Source organism: Poecile atricapillus, chromosome W (genome assembly GCF_030490865.1).
Source record: "Poecile atricapillus isolate bPoeAtr1 chromosome W, bPoeAtr1.hap1, whole genome shotgun sequence".
Classification (NCBI taxonomy): Eukaryota; Metazoa; Chordata; class Aves; order Passeriformes; family Paridae; genus Poecile; species Poecile atricapillus.
Window position 1 is genome coordinate 25,790,861 of NC_081288.1, and position 16,949 is coordinate 25,807,809.

General features: G+C 42.1%; 1 protein-coding gene across 2 annotated transcripts; it reads left to right on the forward strand.

The window, feature by feature from the left end:
• The first annotated feature begins 1,265 nt into the window (after positions 1-1,265).
• LOC131592247 (cytokine receptor common subunit beta-like) lies at positions 1,266-15,529 on the forward strand. 2 transcript variants are annotated; one of them, XM_058863642.1, is made up of 14 exons: positions 1,266-1,420; positions 2,148-2,430; positions 4,044-4,173; positions 6,141-6,325; positions 6,653-6,801; positions 7,659-7,830; positions 7,922-8,054; positions 8,134-8,294; positions 9,186-9,331; positions 9,432-9,606; positions 10,610-10,700; positions 10,974-11,043; positions 11,817-11,920; positions 12,200-15,529. In XM_058863642.1, the coding sequence occupies exons 2-14, from the start codon at positions 2,361-2,363 to the stop codon at positions 13,401-13,403; spliced, it is 2,790 nt and encodes a 929-aa protein (XP_058719625.1). In that variant the 5' UTR covers positions 1,266-1,420; positions 2,148-2,360; the 3' UTR covers positions 13,404-15,529. The 2 variants fall into 2 exon arrangements, with proteins under 2 accessions (XP_058719625.1, XP_058719624.1); XM_058863641.1 differs by having other exon boundaries at positions 1,267-1,420; positions 2,073-2,430.
• Positions 15,530-16,949: the final 1,420 nt, after the last annotated feature.

A 16,949-nucleotide genomic window follows, 5' to 3' on the forward strand; every position in this document is an offset into this window, starting at 1 on the left:
CAAAGAGCAAGTGGCACTCAGAGATTTTCACTGACAGCTAGATCCTGTGATGTAACCAGCAGCTCAGCATGTCTCTCTCAAAATGGAGGAACAATTTCAATGAGAAAGGAAAAGGAGGGACAATGTCTGCTGGGAAACCACTGTCCTCTTTTATAAGGGTGCTGAAAGAACATAAACACACTGGCCTTTGAAAATCGGAGCAGGATGGTTCCCCTCTGCCTTTAAACTGCAATGCAAAATAAATTCTTCCCATCTAGCCAAGTTACCTCTTCCCCTAACTGTCTGCAGGTTTTGTATGGACACTTTCTGATACACAGTTTCCCCAGAAATTCTCCATATTCTTTGTCTTGCTTTGCATGTTTCCCTTGTTTCCCTGATGCACGATACTTCTCTCTTTTTTTTTTTTTTTTTTCTTTTTTTCTTGTTTATTGATGCAGTTCTGATGAGAGAATAACTGTTCCAACTGTGGTTTTGGTCAGTACCATGGGGATTGAGAGGAGGAGTAGCAGTGCAGGACAGACAGACTGACTCTGTCAGTTATATTCTGTATGTGGGGACTCATCTGAGCCCCCATAGCTAATCCCCGAGAACACAAACCTGAACATGTCTCTCCCTTATGGCTGCCTAACTTTCCTAATTTTTTTTTTTTCTTTTTTTTATGCTACTGGGCTATGTTTTATGGTTGGATTAAAAGACCAGGCTGCCTTGGATGTAGGTTAACTTCAGATCAACTACTCTCACCAGTTTTCTTTCATTTCCTCAAAGTATTATAGTACTTATAATTTATTATTAATTGTTTTTGAAATGGGTAAAACTTAGGAATATTATTCAAAATAAAGAGTGACAGAGATAAAGGTAGTTCACTCTCCTCCAGTATAGATGCACAAACAAAAGCCCAGAGGGATCCCTGCCATGAAGATTGTCTTGTCTAGAGTAAAGCAAGAAACAGCAGAGGAGTGAAAACCATAAAATTCTACATCTTTCTTACTTCTGCTGCAGTCAGTCCAGTCAATCCTTTGTCTTTTTAAAAATATTTAAGTCTCATGACCTGGTAATTGCTAACACACAGATTGGCAATGACAAACTTCCTTTCCCTCCCTTCCCAGTTAACCTAACAGTCTCATCTAAGTGCATGCTTTAGGGGCTAAAATAGAAAGTACAGACTTCCTATTTTGTGTAATTGCACGGAATTTCCTTGAAAGGGGGGTGTCAGCTTCTCTGAAAGTGACATTTGAGGTTCACAAAAGATATAGCAGTTATTTTGAAGACTTACTTGCCAAGAAGTTTATATTTCTGTCTCCAGTTCTAGGCCAGTGTGGGTTTGCTGATTTCTGCATCAGAGGGTTCTGGTGCGGGGTGGGGAGGAGGCTGGACAGGGAAAGTCATCCGACATCTGCCTCACAGACACCCCTGGATCCAGGTAAAAGAATGGCTTCCTTTGTGGGGGAAGCATAATGGCAGAGTCTGCTCTCATACAAGGACTTGTGAGTTTCTGAGGGATTCCTTAGTTGCAATGATTATTCAAGGGCTCAGCCAGTTGTTTCTGATTCCAGGAAGCGGCGTTTGGGAATCTAAAAGTCAATAGGAATTTAAAAGGAGTTTTTCCATGCTCCGCTAAAGTAGAAAAAGTCTCAGATCTGTAATGTACTTCAGCAGGTGTGTGTATTATGATTCTGAGAGAGTAATGAAAGGTGGCCAAAAGGACTTAAATTCCAGCATTGAATAGTGTGGTCCATGGTCCTGGAACTGCTCAACTTTTCAGTCTCTACAATCACCAGAAAAAAAAAATAAAAAAAAATTGTAGTTTCTTTGGTACTGTGTCTACAATTTGTAAATTGTTAGGAGGGCACCTAGAAAAGTAGTATGTTGAAGGAAATTCTCAAAGTGAATGAATATGGAAATTCAACCACTGTAGCTCCTAAGAACTGTGTGGTTGAGATCATATTTTAAAGAAAATTAACTACTGTTCTGGTTCATTAAGAAGGCTTTAAGCATAAAGAGCAGAAGAATGAAATTAATTTTAAGGATGAGTTCTCATTAAAAATTAGGATGTTTTTCTTGTTGCTACTCAGCTGAGTGAATCCCTGCACCTCCTTGGAAATGTACATTTACTTCATTTTTTGCTTGCGTTGCAACAACACACGAAGATGTGGCTTTTGTCCTACAAGAAATGCTTGGTAGAAGTTCTTCCTGAATGTCACTTCAACGTGATCTTAAAGAAGTTCCCTTATTCAGTTTTACTTCTCTTTATGTGAAACGAAAACAAACAGCTTCACAGTAAGCAGGGCAAGAGAGTAGCCAGTGGGCAATGAAAACTCTGAAATTCTGAGTTAGGATCAAGCCTGTGTGCCAAGGACAATATGAACATGAAAGAGATTTTCATCCTGCTGCTGGATTTGTATTTGGTCTTCCGTGTTCAAACCATTCAAGGTGAGATTCAATTTTATATTCTCTTTTATCCTTCCATTATTGCCTTTCTTTTCATATCTGTCTCATTCTTGCAGCTAATGCTCTTCCTCCTTTTCTGCTTGCTTTTCTTGTTCCTTCTCTTGTTTTCTAAGCTGTAAGAGAACAGACATCCTGATCAAAACCAGCATGTAGCAGGTGCATGTGCAGCCAAATCAGTTGTATGTTGGTGGTATGGACAGGTGAAATACTGTAAAAATGGATGAGATGCACAAGCTGATCGGATAATGAGTGAATGGAAGGAGGGATAGGCCCTGATAATTAGTGAAAACATGGGAAAATGAAGGGCTGCATAATTCAGAGGATAGTGCAGAGGAGTAGAGACATGTGGCTAGACACAAGACAGTGTGGTGGGGGCTACCAAGAGCAAAATCCAGATGACCTGGTTTTCTTCTTGTGGAATAGCTGACAGATAAAGAGACCATCTGCCATATCCTTTGCTTGTGTTTCATTTTTTACACAATAAAAGCTTTCCCCTTTCCTTTCCTTTTTCCATTACTTTCCTTTTTCCATTCCTTTCTTTTTCCCTTCCCTTCCCTTCCCTTCCCTTCCCTTCCCTTCCCTTCCCTTCCCTTCCCTTCCCTTCCCTTCCCTTCCCTTCCCTTCCCTTCCCTTCCCTTCCCTTCCCTTCCCTTCCCTTCCCTTCCCTTCCCTTCCCTTCCCTTCCCTTCCCTTCCCTTCCCTTCCCTTCCCTTCCCTTCCCTTCCCTTCCCTTCCCTTCCCTTCCCTTCCCTTCCCTTCCCTTCCCTTCCCTTCCCTTCCCTTCCCTTCCCTTCCCTTCCCTTCCCTTCCCTTCCCTTCCCTTCCCTTCCCTTCCCTTCCCTTCCCTTCCCTTCCCTTCCCTTCCCTTCCCTTCCCTTCCCTTCCCTTCCCTTCCCTTCCCTTCCCTTCCCTTCCCTTCCCTTCCCTTCCCTTCCCTTCCCTTCCCTTCCCACCACAAATCTAGTTCCAACAAATTAGTTTGGACATCCTTCTGAGTCATAACAAGGCTATTCCCAGAGCATCTCGCTTTTAAACAGACTTTTCTAGCATTATAAGCTTTACTAGGAAGTTAGTAGCAAAGAGTTCACACAGAAACACATAAGGAGGAGATGATCACCATATGTCTGCTGACCGTGGTATCTACTAATCCTTGGAAATACTCAGTGTTTGAAAAGTAATACCTTGGCTAGAACTGTATGTCTTGCAGGCACAAAGATTTCACCTAATTCTTGTCGGTTGTAGCTTGGTTTGGACACTTGTGTACGGTGGAGACGTGCAGACTGGTCACAACTCCACACATTTTCATGGAGTCATGCCCCATCCCTGGAGATGCTCAGGGCCAGGCTGGATGGGGCTCTGAGCAAAGTGGTGCAGCAGAAGGTGTCCCTGCCCATGGCAGGAGGGTTGGAACTACATGATCTTTGGGGTCCCTTCCAAGCCAAACATTTCTATGAGTCTATGATTTTCTGGTGCCAAGAGGAGAGTACTGATAATAGTTTATCAGTGCCTTACCCATTCTCTACCTCCTGATATTTCTCACCATTTATATTTTTAATCACTGCATCTTTTTTTTTTGGCCTGAATTCCTTTCCCAGAGAGTATCCCAATGAAAAGCTTGAAGTGCTACAATGACTACAACTCACAGGTGACTTGCACATGGATGGAGCATTCAGAGGCTCATGACCTCGTTGGTATGATCCTTTACCAAAGGGATAATGTTAACATGTAAGTACCTGAAATGTGCTGAGCTAGATAGAAGTCCAAAGGCATATTTGCCATAACTTGGAATCCTGGGGACAAGCAGTCAAGTTTTTAGAAAGCACAGACACCTCTTTTTCAATTAAGCAAAAGTTTTGCTTGCTTCTGAGGCCTCATCTAGGAAAATAGGAGTGAATAGGCTATGCCAGTGGAGTTGTTTTTACCACCTTTACAATTATTTTCCATAATTTTGTAGTAGGATCGTAGATATGAAATAAGAAGGGGCATGTAGGCTGCTAATAATCAGCGCTGGGGAGAAGGAAGTGTCAGAATAAGTGTGAGCTTGTAAACCCTAAAGGGAGGAGACATTCCTCCTGTCATTTTATTCATTTAGGAGTATCACTGAGACTGTGGTTTTGATAGCTTTTGAGAAATATGTGTAGACTGTATATTTATGAGATAGAGAGGACTGGTAAGTTGTCTATCTGTGCCATCAGTTTTCCTCCCAGAGATACTGGTGTGTTTATGACAGTATCTCTCTGTTACACTTGTTTCCTTTTCAAAAGGGAACCAAATCACCAGATGGTTGGTGAGGACAAGAAAGAACAGAAATGGAGCTATAGTTAAGGGAGAGTGAAAGGATGGATAGTTGAGAAGAAAATTATTTAGAGTCCAGGGATACAGGAAGAAAAAGACAGAGGAGGAACTCTTGATTTCGTTGCAAACAAGAGGGAATTAATAGACCTAAGAGCAGATGAAAACAATGGAAGAACTTTGGAGCATGACCTGAAAGTTAAATACTACTGGGAAAAGATGATATAAAGTTCCTTGGACTTTTGGAGCATTCTCTGAAGCATTGTTACATGATGAAGTGCGTGGATCTTGAGACAACTGAGGTGAACTGCCCAGACAAGCAGGTATTAAACATGGACAGTCACACAGCTGAAATCAAAATGGCCAACAATTAAACGGGATCAGCTCATAAATGAAGAATAGTTGACCAAACCCCAAACTGTAAGATAATGCTGGTGAGTGGATAGAAATAACTTCAGGGCTTCACACCCCTTGGGCTGACTTTTTTGCTTAAGGCTACACACATACTGCAGTGTCCAATCCATACTTCATCAATATCCCTGTTTTCCTTGCTAATACCCAACTTACAAAAATAGCAATAGTGCTGAATAATGCTTGCTGACATATAGTTGGCTAGAAGACTCCATCCTATCCTGGAAGAGAGTATTTGGCCTTAAATATTCACAACTTAATATTTCTCATCTGAGCTGGAAGAAGATAATATACTGGGCATGAAGCCATAAGCACAAACAAAATTCCACAGGGTACATAAAGAAGCAACGGATCTCTCCAGCAGCTAAGGCTACTGCAACCACACAAAGATTATCCTCTCCTGCCCAGTTTAAAAAATTGTTTCTAATTTCCATGATGCTCCTTGGCCTGGAGAAAGGCCATCTGAAAGGATGATTAACATTGTAGATGAAATCTTTAATGAATACTTAAGGTCCCTTGGCACAACAGAACAACTAAGGATGCACAAGTACATTTTGGTTGAGAATCTTTTTCTAAGTGTTTTTATGGTACTGCAAAATAAAAGTCTTCAAGCAGCTTAGGATCATCAGAAATTTTACGGCCCTTAAGTCTGAGTAAAAGGGGTATTTATTTACATGACATTAATTTTCATCATACTATTTCTAGCCTAAAAATATGAGATTACATAGAGCTAGGCTAAAAAGTAACAAAAATTAACTGGTACTGTAACATTCTTCTGCATGACTTTGAAATGGGGATGCTAAATTCTGGTGTTAAAAATATTTCTCATATTAACTGACACAAACCAGGCCTAATAGGAACAGTGAGAAGAGGATATAAGAGCCTTTGTGAATTATAACAACAGGATGAGATGAAATTGGTTTCAGGTGTTTAATTTTGCACTAACTACAGGTCTTTAGATCTTTATAGGTTACTTTCTCTGTACATAGGGAGAACAAGGACATGTTTTGCAAACGCCAGACAGAAAATGACTTACATGAAACTCCAGATGTGTATGTGCACTGGGTCTGCCACAAGACTACAGACTATTTTGGAATAGGGGTAGATGATATTTATGGCTTCAGACCTAAAAAGGTGCTTCAAACGGAAGTGGATGTTGATCTCTTCCAAAATGGTAAGGCTTAAATACCATATTCTCATTTCCCAATGAATTTTAAGGATTTTTAAGAATGTATTTGCCATTCATCTGGAAGTGAATTCCATTTCCATTGTGCAAACTGACAAAGAGTTCCACATTGAGAAGGTTGGGCAGGGAGAGGAAAAGGCAAGTTTCTGAGAGCAACTGGATCTGGTATCATCTCAGGGGCTATCAAGCAGGAGGTACTTGTTCTGTCAGGGATAAGATTCTCTGGAAATGGGGAAGCTTACCTAGATGTTTTCTTCCCCTCTTTGTGTCTTTTCCTCATTATCTCCTCTCATACATTGTACCTTCACCTTCCAGTTCAGCCCCTCCCACCTCAAAACCTCTCAGTGACCTCAATGACATCAGGAGATTTCTTGTTGACCTGGGAAACAGCCGATGGAAGCCAAGGGTTGGGCAATGCACTGGACTATGAAGTCACTTACAAGCGGGAGTGGGAGTCCTGGGAGGTAAGAGCGGAGGAGCTGAGCTGTCCTGATTCAGGTTGCACTGTTCTGGGCAGTTGAAAGCCTGAGGTAAAAGTTGTGTGAATGAATGGTCTTTCCATTCTCAGGGTCTGTGAAGAGATACAGCAAGTGTTGTTTGGGTCAGGTGAAAGGATCTCTCTTTCTGTTAGCAAGTGACTTGTCCAGTGAAATACCATTTTTCCTGAACTGTAATGCTGAACTAAATGCAAAGATCTCCACTCAAACAAACCCCCAACCACTGTACTTGGATTTGAATTGGCGCTAAACTGAATTAAATCACATTCCAACATGAGGCTGTGGGTTCATGTGGGAAAAACAGCAAAATACATTTGAAGTTGCTCCTCCTTTAAGACAGATATGTTTTGGGTTTTTCTTTTCTTTTTTTTAAAAGGGGTTTTAGGAGTCCATATCCTTTGCCCTATAATTTCCCTAGATCTGCATATGGTTTTTTTCTGTACCTGTCAGCCTGATCTTTAGATTTTAAGGGAATTTTCTTGGCCAGATTCCCACATAATTCTGCGCTGAGCAGTGCTATGAACATGTGCAGCTGAAGCTGAAGACAGTCTGAACTTTGCAAGCTGCAGATTGTGCCCAACAGCGGCCATGCCTCGCTCTTCCTGAGTTGTGCTACAGCACACACGGGAGCCCCCCTTGTGTGGCAGCGAGGAAGCACCGCATGGCAGCATCTGCATGGACCATCACACTTGTGGGATTGTTGGAGAAGCAGCCTGGCAGTCAACTCCTCCTCTCACTCTTTCCCTGTCTTCCTTTCACCTCTCCCTTCACCATCATCCCAATTTCCTCCATCCCTTCCTCTCCTTCCTCTCCCCCAACAACAGGAAGCTGCCTCGCTCGTGCTCTCCAACACCACACACTGCAGTCTCAGCCGTGAGGACCTTGTCCCAGGGAGCAGCTACGTTGCCCATGTGCGAGCCAGACCGGGGCAGGCCAGCGGCTTCTCTGGGCAGTACAGTGAGTGGAGCATGGAGGTGTCGTGGAAGACCCCTGAAGGTAACATGGGTCATGAGTGGGGCCATGCAGGGCTGGAAACTGAGAAGACAGAAGTTTCCTGTCACTAATCTTGCACTTGTGTTCTCTGAAGGTGCCCTTCAGCCCAGAAACCTTCGCTGCCTCTTTGATGGTAGGGATCGTCTGACATGCAGCTGGGAAGTGAAGAAAGTGATCACCACCTCCGTCCTCTTTGGCTTGTTCTTCAGGGCCACCCCAGCATCAGAGTACGTGCTCTGCCCACAGCAGTGTGTCTGTGCCTTTCCCATTCATCTGATTTCCATTCATCCTCTTTCATCCCCCCAGAGAAGAGGAGTGCTCTCCTGTGCATGAGAAGACTTTGCCCCACACCCCATATGTGGTCCAGAGCTGTGAGATCCCTGTTAACAATTCCAGCAGCCAGAGCCAGTACCATGTGTCTGTCCGGGCCAAGACAGAGGACAAGCTGATTGAAGCCTACAAAAACAGTGAGTTTCTGTGTCGCTTCTTGCTTCTCCTTGTTTCTTGGAGAGATGCCTGTCTAAGCAAGTGGGGCTGAGGACAGTGGTGGTGAGGAAAAGTGAGTGTGAAATGGAAGATGCAATCACTGATGAAGAAAGGGACTGTGTCAGGTCAGAGCTCTGGAGTGTAGATGTGGAGTTCCATTCCTCAACAATGGAACTTGTTACTCTGAGGAAGGTGACAGTGATGGAAACTGTTGTGCAGAAATCCAGGTTGTGACCTGGAGCTTCTCAGTCAGCATTTGCCACCCTGCTAACTTCTCTCTGATTCACATTCATGAGTGTCCCAGTGATAGGAGACTGTGGTGAGAAGTGTTTGTGGCAAATAGGAGTGTGTCACTATGTGACTTCTCAGGAAAGCCAGTGAGCTCTTGTGGGTTTGTGCGATGGCCCCTGGAACACTGGATGAGGTAGGAATCCTTTGCCCAGTGAGATGCACTGGGTAAGCCATCTCTGCCCACATGTATATGAAGGTATTTGTGTCACTTTTCAAACTCTAAGGCAGCTCCTGCAGTGGGTGAAAATATCAGGAGGTAGCTTCAAGAGAAAATTTTTCAAGGAAAATTTCTGGAAATGTGGTGGACAAGTACAGATATTTCAACTATTGCTTTGCTGCTTTTCTTTACACAGGGACTGCAGTCAGTATTCACAGGTATGGGTTTTCTGTTATTTAGTGGTCTACTGTTATATTTGATTAGAAAATGAAGATTCAGAGAGTTAGGAAGTGTTAAAAAGCTGAGCCATTTTACATTGCACAAAACAACCTTGTTTTCAGTCCCTGGAAATGATTCACAATATGGAAAGAGATCACTGAACCAGTAGGTTGGTAAGTGCTCTGAGACATTCAGTGTGTTCCAGTTCAGGTGCTGCCGCCTGCAAATGTGTCAGTAACAGCAACAGAGAACCAAGAGTATGAACTAAGGTGGATAAAACACAATTTGAAATACAACTTCATAACACAGAGATACCAAGTCAAGTACTGGGAAAACAACCGATATGAAAAGGTAACTTAAAAAGTGCAAGAGTCATGGATATTTCTTTGCTGGTCAAATGGAAATGCAGATCTTCTCACCTCTGTCATTTGTGCTCTTTCCCTCTCCCCAGACTCTCCAGGAGTTAAATATCAGCAATGATGAACCTCCTTTCATCTTCACCCTGCAGATGCTGGCAGCATCTACAGAGTATAGGGGGAAAATGCGTGCAAGGGTGAATAGGCCTCTGGAATATGAGGGACCTTGGAGTGAATGGAGTGAGGAGTTCACCTGGAAGACTGAGAATGGTACTTTTCATGCAGCTGCTTCTGTCAGGTTTTGGTGGACTGTTAATGGCTAGAATTGTTCTTCAGTATAACACATTCTCTCAGCTGGGGTTGGAGTGAGGTGCAGCCATGGCCTAGCTGGGGTCACTTACCAAGGCATCTGCCCTGCCTGCATCCTTGCAGGCCATCAGCAGTGCGAGGGAAGGAAGTGAATGACCTTTTAAGTTTCCTTCTTACTTGCCTTCATAAGATGAGTACAATAAACCATAAAGTTCTCCATGTGGAGAATGAATCAAAGACATCCTGCCCAAAGGATAATCATTATTTTCTTATTCCAGTAGTCCATTCTGCTGTCAGTGACTAAAGAGCCTGATACTTTAAGAAGATAGAACATAAGCCATCAGCTTATTATATTTGCAGAGTGACTATAAGGTTGCAAAACGCACAGTGGATTCTGCTGGAGATAAAGACTTTACATGTTTTTGTTGTTTATGGGCTCAGAGGCAGAGAGTCTGGCATCATACAATCTTTTGCCCAAAGTATTATGATCTTGCATTATTTGTCCTGAGGAAAGTTGAAGTGGTTATACTGTGGGAAAATTTTGATGTGTGTATTCAGGAAGAAATTAGTGTGCTGTTGTGACAGTTAGCAGGGGGAACTCTTAGAAAATCTCTGAGACCCCATTTCTTCAGAACTGTGCAGAGTCAGGCAGACTTGAGATGTCTGAAGTCATGCCTGGAGTAAGGTTCATAACCATTCTTTTATTAGCTTAAAATGTTTAATTCTGATATGAGTAAAAGCTAAGAAGGCAATCAGTAAAGGAAGCAATTAACTCCTTTGGTCAGTAAGCTGTTCAGGTCATGTTTGGCCTGTCCCACTTTGGAGGATATTCCAACAGTTAGAAGGCCCTATGATCCTGTCCCTCCACATATCAAATTCCCTGAGTAGTGGCCAGAGTGAAAAACCTGTTGCAGGAAACAGTCACCCTGCAGGTTGATATCTTTTTCTCTTTTCTCTGTTTCAGTTCTGCCACCTGTGGTTCTCCCAGTGACACTCCCAGCTCTCATCATCGCTTTGCTGGTAGTTGCTTATTGCAGCTATAAGTATTTCCTCAGGTAGGCTTGCATTGCAACATGGAGACTTAGCAGCCCATGTGGGTGGCATAAAGTCTGAGGCACTTCTTGTCCTGAGGTCTGTGTGGAGATGGGCCTTGGTGGGCAGCCTTGTGCACGGCTGTGTGAGGGATGGAGTTGGGTGGTGCTGTACCAGTGCCTTGGTGGTGCCTTGCTGTGCTGAGCAGCATGGTGTATGGGGTGCAGCCACATTGAGAAGCAAATGTTGAAACATTTGAAATGTTGAAGCAATTGAAAACTGTTTTCTTGCTGCAGGAAGAAGAAAACGTGGGAGGAAAAGATTCCCAACCCCAGCAAGAGTCTCCTGATCCAGAGCTACCTTGGGGTAAGAGAGAGCTGTACCTTGAAGGATTCATTATTTCTCTTTCAGGACTTCCAATAATCTTGAGAGCTCTTCTTGCTTTCTAGTCCACAATGAACAGATATCTTCATTTATCTATTACTTGTTTTTAGAAGTTCTGGTCCTAGTCAACATAATGCTCTTATATTTAGCAGACCTTTTTGTGCTGTTCTTGTCAGCACAACTGTGATTTAAAATCAATGTAGAAAAATTTTCAGTACTTTAAAATTTCCTGTTCCTGTACTTTTAAAAGGGGATTCTTAATACCCAATAGCACTTGTGGACTCACCAACTCCCAAAAGCAGGTTTCTAGGGGACACTGCTAAGTAGCTCCCTGGTTTCCCTTCAAGCTCCAAGCTTGAAGTTTTCTCTCTTGAAGTCCAGAGTAGCAACTCTACTGTTCCTTTTATTTTTTTCTCATTACTCTGAAAATTTTAAACTCAATCACTTCATGATCATTGTGGCCAAGACAACCACCTACTTTATCAAATCCCTTAAGTCCTCTATTCACAAATAAAAAGTTTAGGAGGGCATCTTTCCTTGGGTCACTGAATACTTGTAGTTAGGTCAGTGGTAAGGCAATATGGGTTTGAAGAAACCATCTTCTGGAGAGGAGAACATACCTTTGAGTTGTGTTAGTGAAGTTGTATCCCTGTTACCAGGTGCTATAGGCTCTCCTATTTGTTTCCTTTGTCCACAAAGAATGTACAATTCCTGATTCTACTGCTCTTTGGTCATGTCTGCTTTTTAATTTTCAGAAAGGACATTTGGGAAGTTGGCCAACAAGCAACCAGCTGGACTTCAACAAATACAGCCTTTCAGAGAAGATGGAGCAGGCTAGTTTCCTTCAAGTTGTGGACAGGTAGGTGAACATTACATGACAGTGACACTGTGGATAGTCTCAAAGACCTCAACTGCATCGTGGCAGAATATAATCAAATGTTATGTCCCAAAAAATCTTATATAAGTTACTTTTGACAAGGAGATTCAAATTTTTACTACAGGGATAACTGCATCTGCAAGATTTTTTTTTTTCTAGGCCTGTGTGTAGCTATGTGTGTTTTCAGCTAAGATTGATTTATGTTTTGTGTTTAAAACAATAATCTCTCTCATGAGCAACTTTTAACTTCCCCACATTCAGGCAGGTGAAGACTTTGGCCGAGTGCCTTGAAGACCAGACCAGGAAGACAGATGTTTCCTCTGTTACATCGGACCTGCAGAACTCATACCATGCTTTAAATGAGTCAGACCATGCCCCAGTTGCCTGCTCAAGTCAGAGTGCCAGCCACTCCTTTCCCATTTCAAGGAGAAACAGTGCTGATGCAAGTATTGCTTCCCACAGAGCAACCCCTTGCTTTGCTTTCAATGGTCCATACTTGTACAACCCGGTGATGTCCTCTCACCCTGATACACATCAGAGCCTGGAAATGGACCCCGTGGGACTCAGTAAGAAGTCGGTTTCCCTTCAGTATGTGACTCTCCCAGGGGAAGACTCTCCCCAGACCCCACCGAGGGAAGAACAGCCAGGAACAGCTCCTCCAAAGGACCTGCTCCCAGATCAGAAGGGAATGATGCAGCACCTCAATGACAAGGAAGAAGCCTTGCAGGCCTCACCAGCCTGTGGGGAAGGCACCAACGAGGGAACAGAGGAGCAGAACGCTCCAAAGACTCTCCGCTGTACCACGTCTCCTCAACTGTGCCCCTTGGAGTACGTTGCCACAGACAGCCCCTTACTGCCATCAGCCAGCACCTCCATCCATCCTCCACTTGTCATAGCTCAGGAATCACCTTGTGGCTCACAGGAGCCCCAGCTTCCTAGTGGTGACTCCTTCCATGAGTTTTCTCTGGAGAAAACTGGTGTCATGATCCCAGTTCCAGGCCAAGCACCAATATCATCTCCTGAATTGCACCTGGATGCATTTGGCGACTATCTTACCATGCCTGAAGGTCTCCATGAACATTTAAAACCCACAAAGATTTATTTGCCTGTATTACAGAAGGAAAATGGTATTCCTAGAAAGCAGCCTTTGTCAGAAGGTGACTTGGTGGTGTTAAACCCTGACAGCAGTGAGCCAGTTTTCCTTTGCCAGGTTGGTGATTATTGCTTCCACAGCCTAAAATCCATTGTGAAGATGGCTAATAGTCAGGAAGGCCACCAAGTCAAGAAACCTTCTGAAGGCAAGACAACACTTGGGCAGCCTGTATGTGATGATGAATCCATCATGGACAAGGAAAAGGATGTATGGAAGAGGGAAAAAATACAGACCATTCAGCTTTTCAAAAACCTGAAATCAGATGATTACTTTTCCTGGCAGCAATCTTTGGGGATCAAAGAAATTTGTTAAATGGGTAAATAAATATTAATGAATACTAAAGAGACAGGTCACTGAAAGAGGTTCACAGTCTGGTGAAAATGAACCCTCAAACCTAGGAACAAATAAACACCAGTTCCATTTTCAAGTTTCCAGTTCAATGTGTAAAAAAACTTGAAGTAGCTCAATATCATCATCGGTGGTCTTCACAGATTTGGCATGAAAGACAACACAAATATTGCCCTTCAGTGTTTTTCAAACTTTTGGCTTATCCATGATGAACAGTTTATCCTCCTCATGATCCTGTAATACATCACAATCATCTTGCAATTATATCAGATTGCTTGACAAAACTCGTGGCAGGAAATGCAGACTTAACAGCTTGAAAGGCTATCAGAAGAAGACAAGCTTGGAAACCTTGTAAAGAAAAGTTCTATACCTAAAAGCAATTTTATTTAATTTCTGTGCACTTGTAAAATACTTCTAAAAGTCACCAAGGAACTTCTATATCTCAGCCTTTCCATTATGGCATGAAATAGGTATGGTTTGAGGTGAAAAAAACCCAGACAGTTATAGAAGCATAAAAAAAAAAAAAAAGAGAAAAAAATTGTTGAAATACAGGAAAACTTTCTTAATGTTAATGTGCAGTATATCGTGGTGGATTCAAAGGATGAGAAGGAAACATTACTGGGATACATAAAGCAAATTGTAGAGAACCATTTGGAAGAAGAAATGATACTGAAAGAAAACCCAAGGGCTCCTAAGGTTCAGTGAGAGGGAGTGAGGCAGATGACAGAAGATGGCAGATATGAGATGCTGGGAAGGTGCACAAGCCTGTAACTGCTGGGATTCTTCTGTTTCTAAGTGTTGAAGTACTGTATGATTTTCTTTTAGGTTCATTGGCTGTTTATGCATTATTCATCCTCATGTGTAATTGATTCTTGGTTTGTTTTTTGTTTTTTTTTTTCTCTTAAATAATGAGAGTTGAGAAAGAGGAAAAACTTTTTTCCCGTTTTTGCTGTATAGGAAGTGGTGCAAGGTAAGAACATTTCTTCAGAACTGCTACTCTGTAATCAGTGAAAAGGGTTTGGTTTCAGACCTGAAGGTGGATTTGACCTCCAAAAAAACCAACTTTTTTTTCAAATATAAAATCTGTGTTAATAAACATATTATTTTTTCCTGTTTTTCATTTCATATGTTAAAAATACTGTGTTTACAATTAAATTACTATTAGCTCATTTGCTCAGGTCTCAGAAAATTCTATAGGTTGAGCTATACCATATGTGAGGCAGGACATTTTCTCCTGACTTTGTTGTATTACTTGACAGAGAAAATGTATTTTGCCACCCAATTCCTCCTGCTGGGTTAATGGGACTGTGATGATTCAGAAATTACAGTGAAATTATTTGGGTTTTTGAGAACTTAATCCTTGTAAATACCATTTTAAATCCGAAAGGTGTGCAAATTTAACCTGGTGCTCTTCACAGAAGAAGGCAGGCAGTCGCAGCCTCTGATAAAGAATAATGATTTAACACTTTGAGAGATTTGCAATTTAGACCTTTTGTAATCAATGGATTTTTTTTTATTAATCTCTTCTTTGGCCTTTTATAAGTGGCACAATTAATTACTTCCAGGCTGTATAATTGTGCTCTATCGAAGCATGTCCTAAAAAAGGAGATGTTCAAATTCATATGCAAATACTGTATCTGAATTCACATCTTAGATATGCATCACTTTGCTGGGCCTTGAATTGCTAGGGTTTAATAATCAAGAAGAATAATGAGTGGGAGAAGTTTTACTCAACTCAGTGGCTTTTGGATAAAGCCCATTTGCATTGCGATCGGTGCTCTAAGATGTGATCAGTACTCTGACAGCTCTCTGTTCCTTCTGTTCCTCTGCACTTCACTGGGCATTTGCAGAGGCTGATTTTGGAGACAGGATTTACAGATAAAAGCACATTTGTTATGATCCCACAGAGACAATATTATCATCTGAAGGAGCCTGGGATTTGCAGAGAAGCATGGCATTGTCAGGATAGGGAGCTGCACAGTGGCTTGCTTTCCAACTATAACAATTCATTTACAGCAGAATGAGTTTTTGCTCTAGGGACTCTCTCTTCAATATCCACCTAAATATCATTAAATAAAACATGTAAGAAACACTGGAAACAGAGCTCATGATCTATGGCTCTTCTCTGACAGAGGAATCCACTTCTTACTAGAATCAAAACTTCTATAGACTTCACCTGTTGCTGATCCTATGAATTTTCCATTCTCTTCTGTATGAGGTCCAGGTGCACTGAGAGTGATAAAGAGCATTTTACAATCCTGTAGCCTGATTCAAGACTTAGAAGCAGTCATGAGTCCCAGGTCTTCAACTTCCTGATCATTAGCTTGAGCCATAAAGTTACTGTGCAAAGGCCAGCTGCTGCTCCCTTCTCCTTCAGTGCCAGGTAGTGATGTGAAGGAGTGGAATCATCATGGTGATGATTCAGGAGCCAATTTTGACATGCTCCTGTCTGTATGGCTTCTCACTAAGTAGTTCCAGCCCCTCATCCTGTATATCTGCATGATGAGTCACCAGTGTTTCTTACACAGTCAAAAAACAAGTTATGAGATGATTGCAACCTTTTCCTTACTGCATACTCAAACATCAAAGGTTGTGCCCATGTTTTAACAGCAGGCATTTTTTCTTGCTCTGAAGTAATAACTTTATGATAATCTTCATCAGCCAGAAACATACTACTTGAATTTGCACGAGACCAGGGTAGGAAGTTTATTGTGACCTCAGTAGTTCTAATTAAGGTCAACACTGAACTGGTCTGTTGCTGTATTTCTGTAGGCTTGGGAGTTGTCTCTTATGTAAGGAAGGAAAATGGGGCTGAATGGTTTGCTAGAAAAAAACCCTGTGGTGGAAAGCCCTTCAAGACCTCAAGGAACAATAGGGGGAGAATTTCAGAGAATCCTGTATCTCTGCTGGGTAATGGAAAACAAAACCAACCTATCCTGCAGTCCCTGCCTAGTTTCTTGTTCACAAGTATGTTGTACACACAATGTTATTCACATAGAACTCCACTCTGTCTCTTCTCCTCACTCCCTACATGCTCCCTCTGCTCTCACTATGGAGATTAAATTTCCATGAAAATAAACTCCACATGTCACATTCTGTACATGGAATAAGTACAGGGAATAAGTAACACTATGACTTCATGCCTCCTTTTGCTCTTCATAAGTCCTCTCAAGTGCATGCCAGGATTCCATATGTTCCAACCCTGACCCTAACAGCTCCTCATTCTACACAATGGATGTTTCACCATGAGGTTCAGTGGGTGAACCCAAACTCCTCTACAAATTTGTACAACATGAACCAAATTTAGGTCAAAACCTTTGTGGATTGGTTGTGTGCTTTCCAGCTTGTTGGTAGAGAACCATTTGGTCCTCATTCTTAAATGATGATTTGTCTAGAGAAATAGTTGTAAAGCTGTCTGAAACAACTGGACAACTATTCTCTCTTTAAAAATTTTCCAGCTCCTTGCTTGCAGTGTACACATACATTGCAAAGGTTTGGGATGAGTACTTT

Bases quoted from the DNA above. Each gene is read 5' to 3' on its own strand.
- LOC131592247 (XM_058863642.1), top strand. From the start codon at position 2,361: ATGAACATGAAAGAGATTTTCATCCTGCTGCTGGATTTGTATTTGGTC. The intron at 7,831-7,921 runs GTAACATGGGTC...TGTTCTCTGAAG, and splicing joins GTCGTGGAAGACCCCTGAAG to GTGCCCTTCAGCCCAGAAAC. The intron at 10,701-10,973 runs GTAGGCTTGCAT...TTCTTGCTGCAG, and splicing joins AGCTATAAGTATTTCCTCAG to GAAGAAGAAAACGTGGGAGG.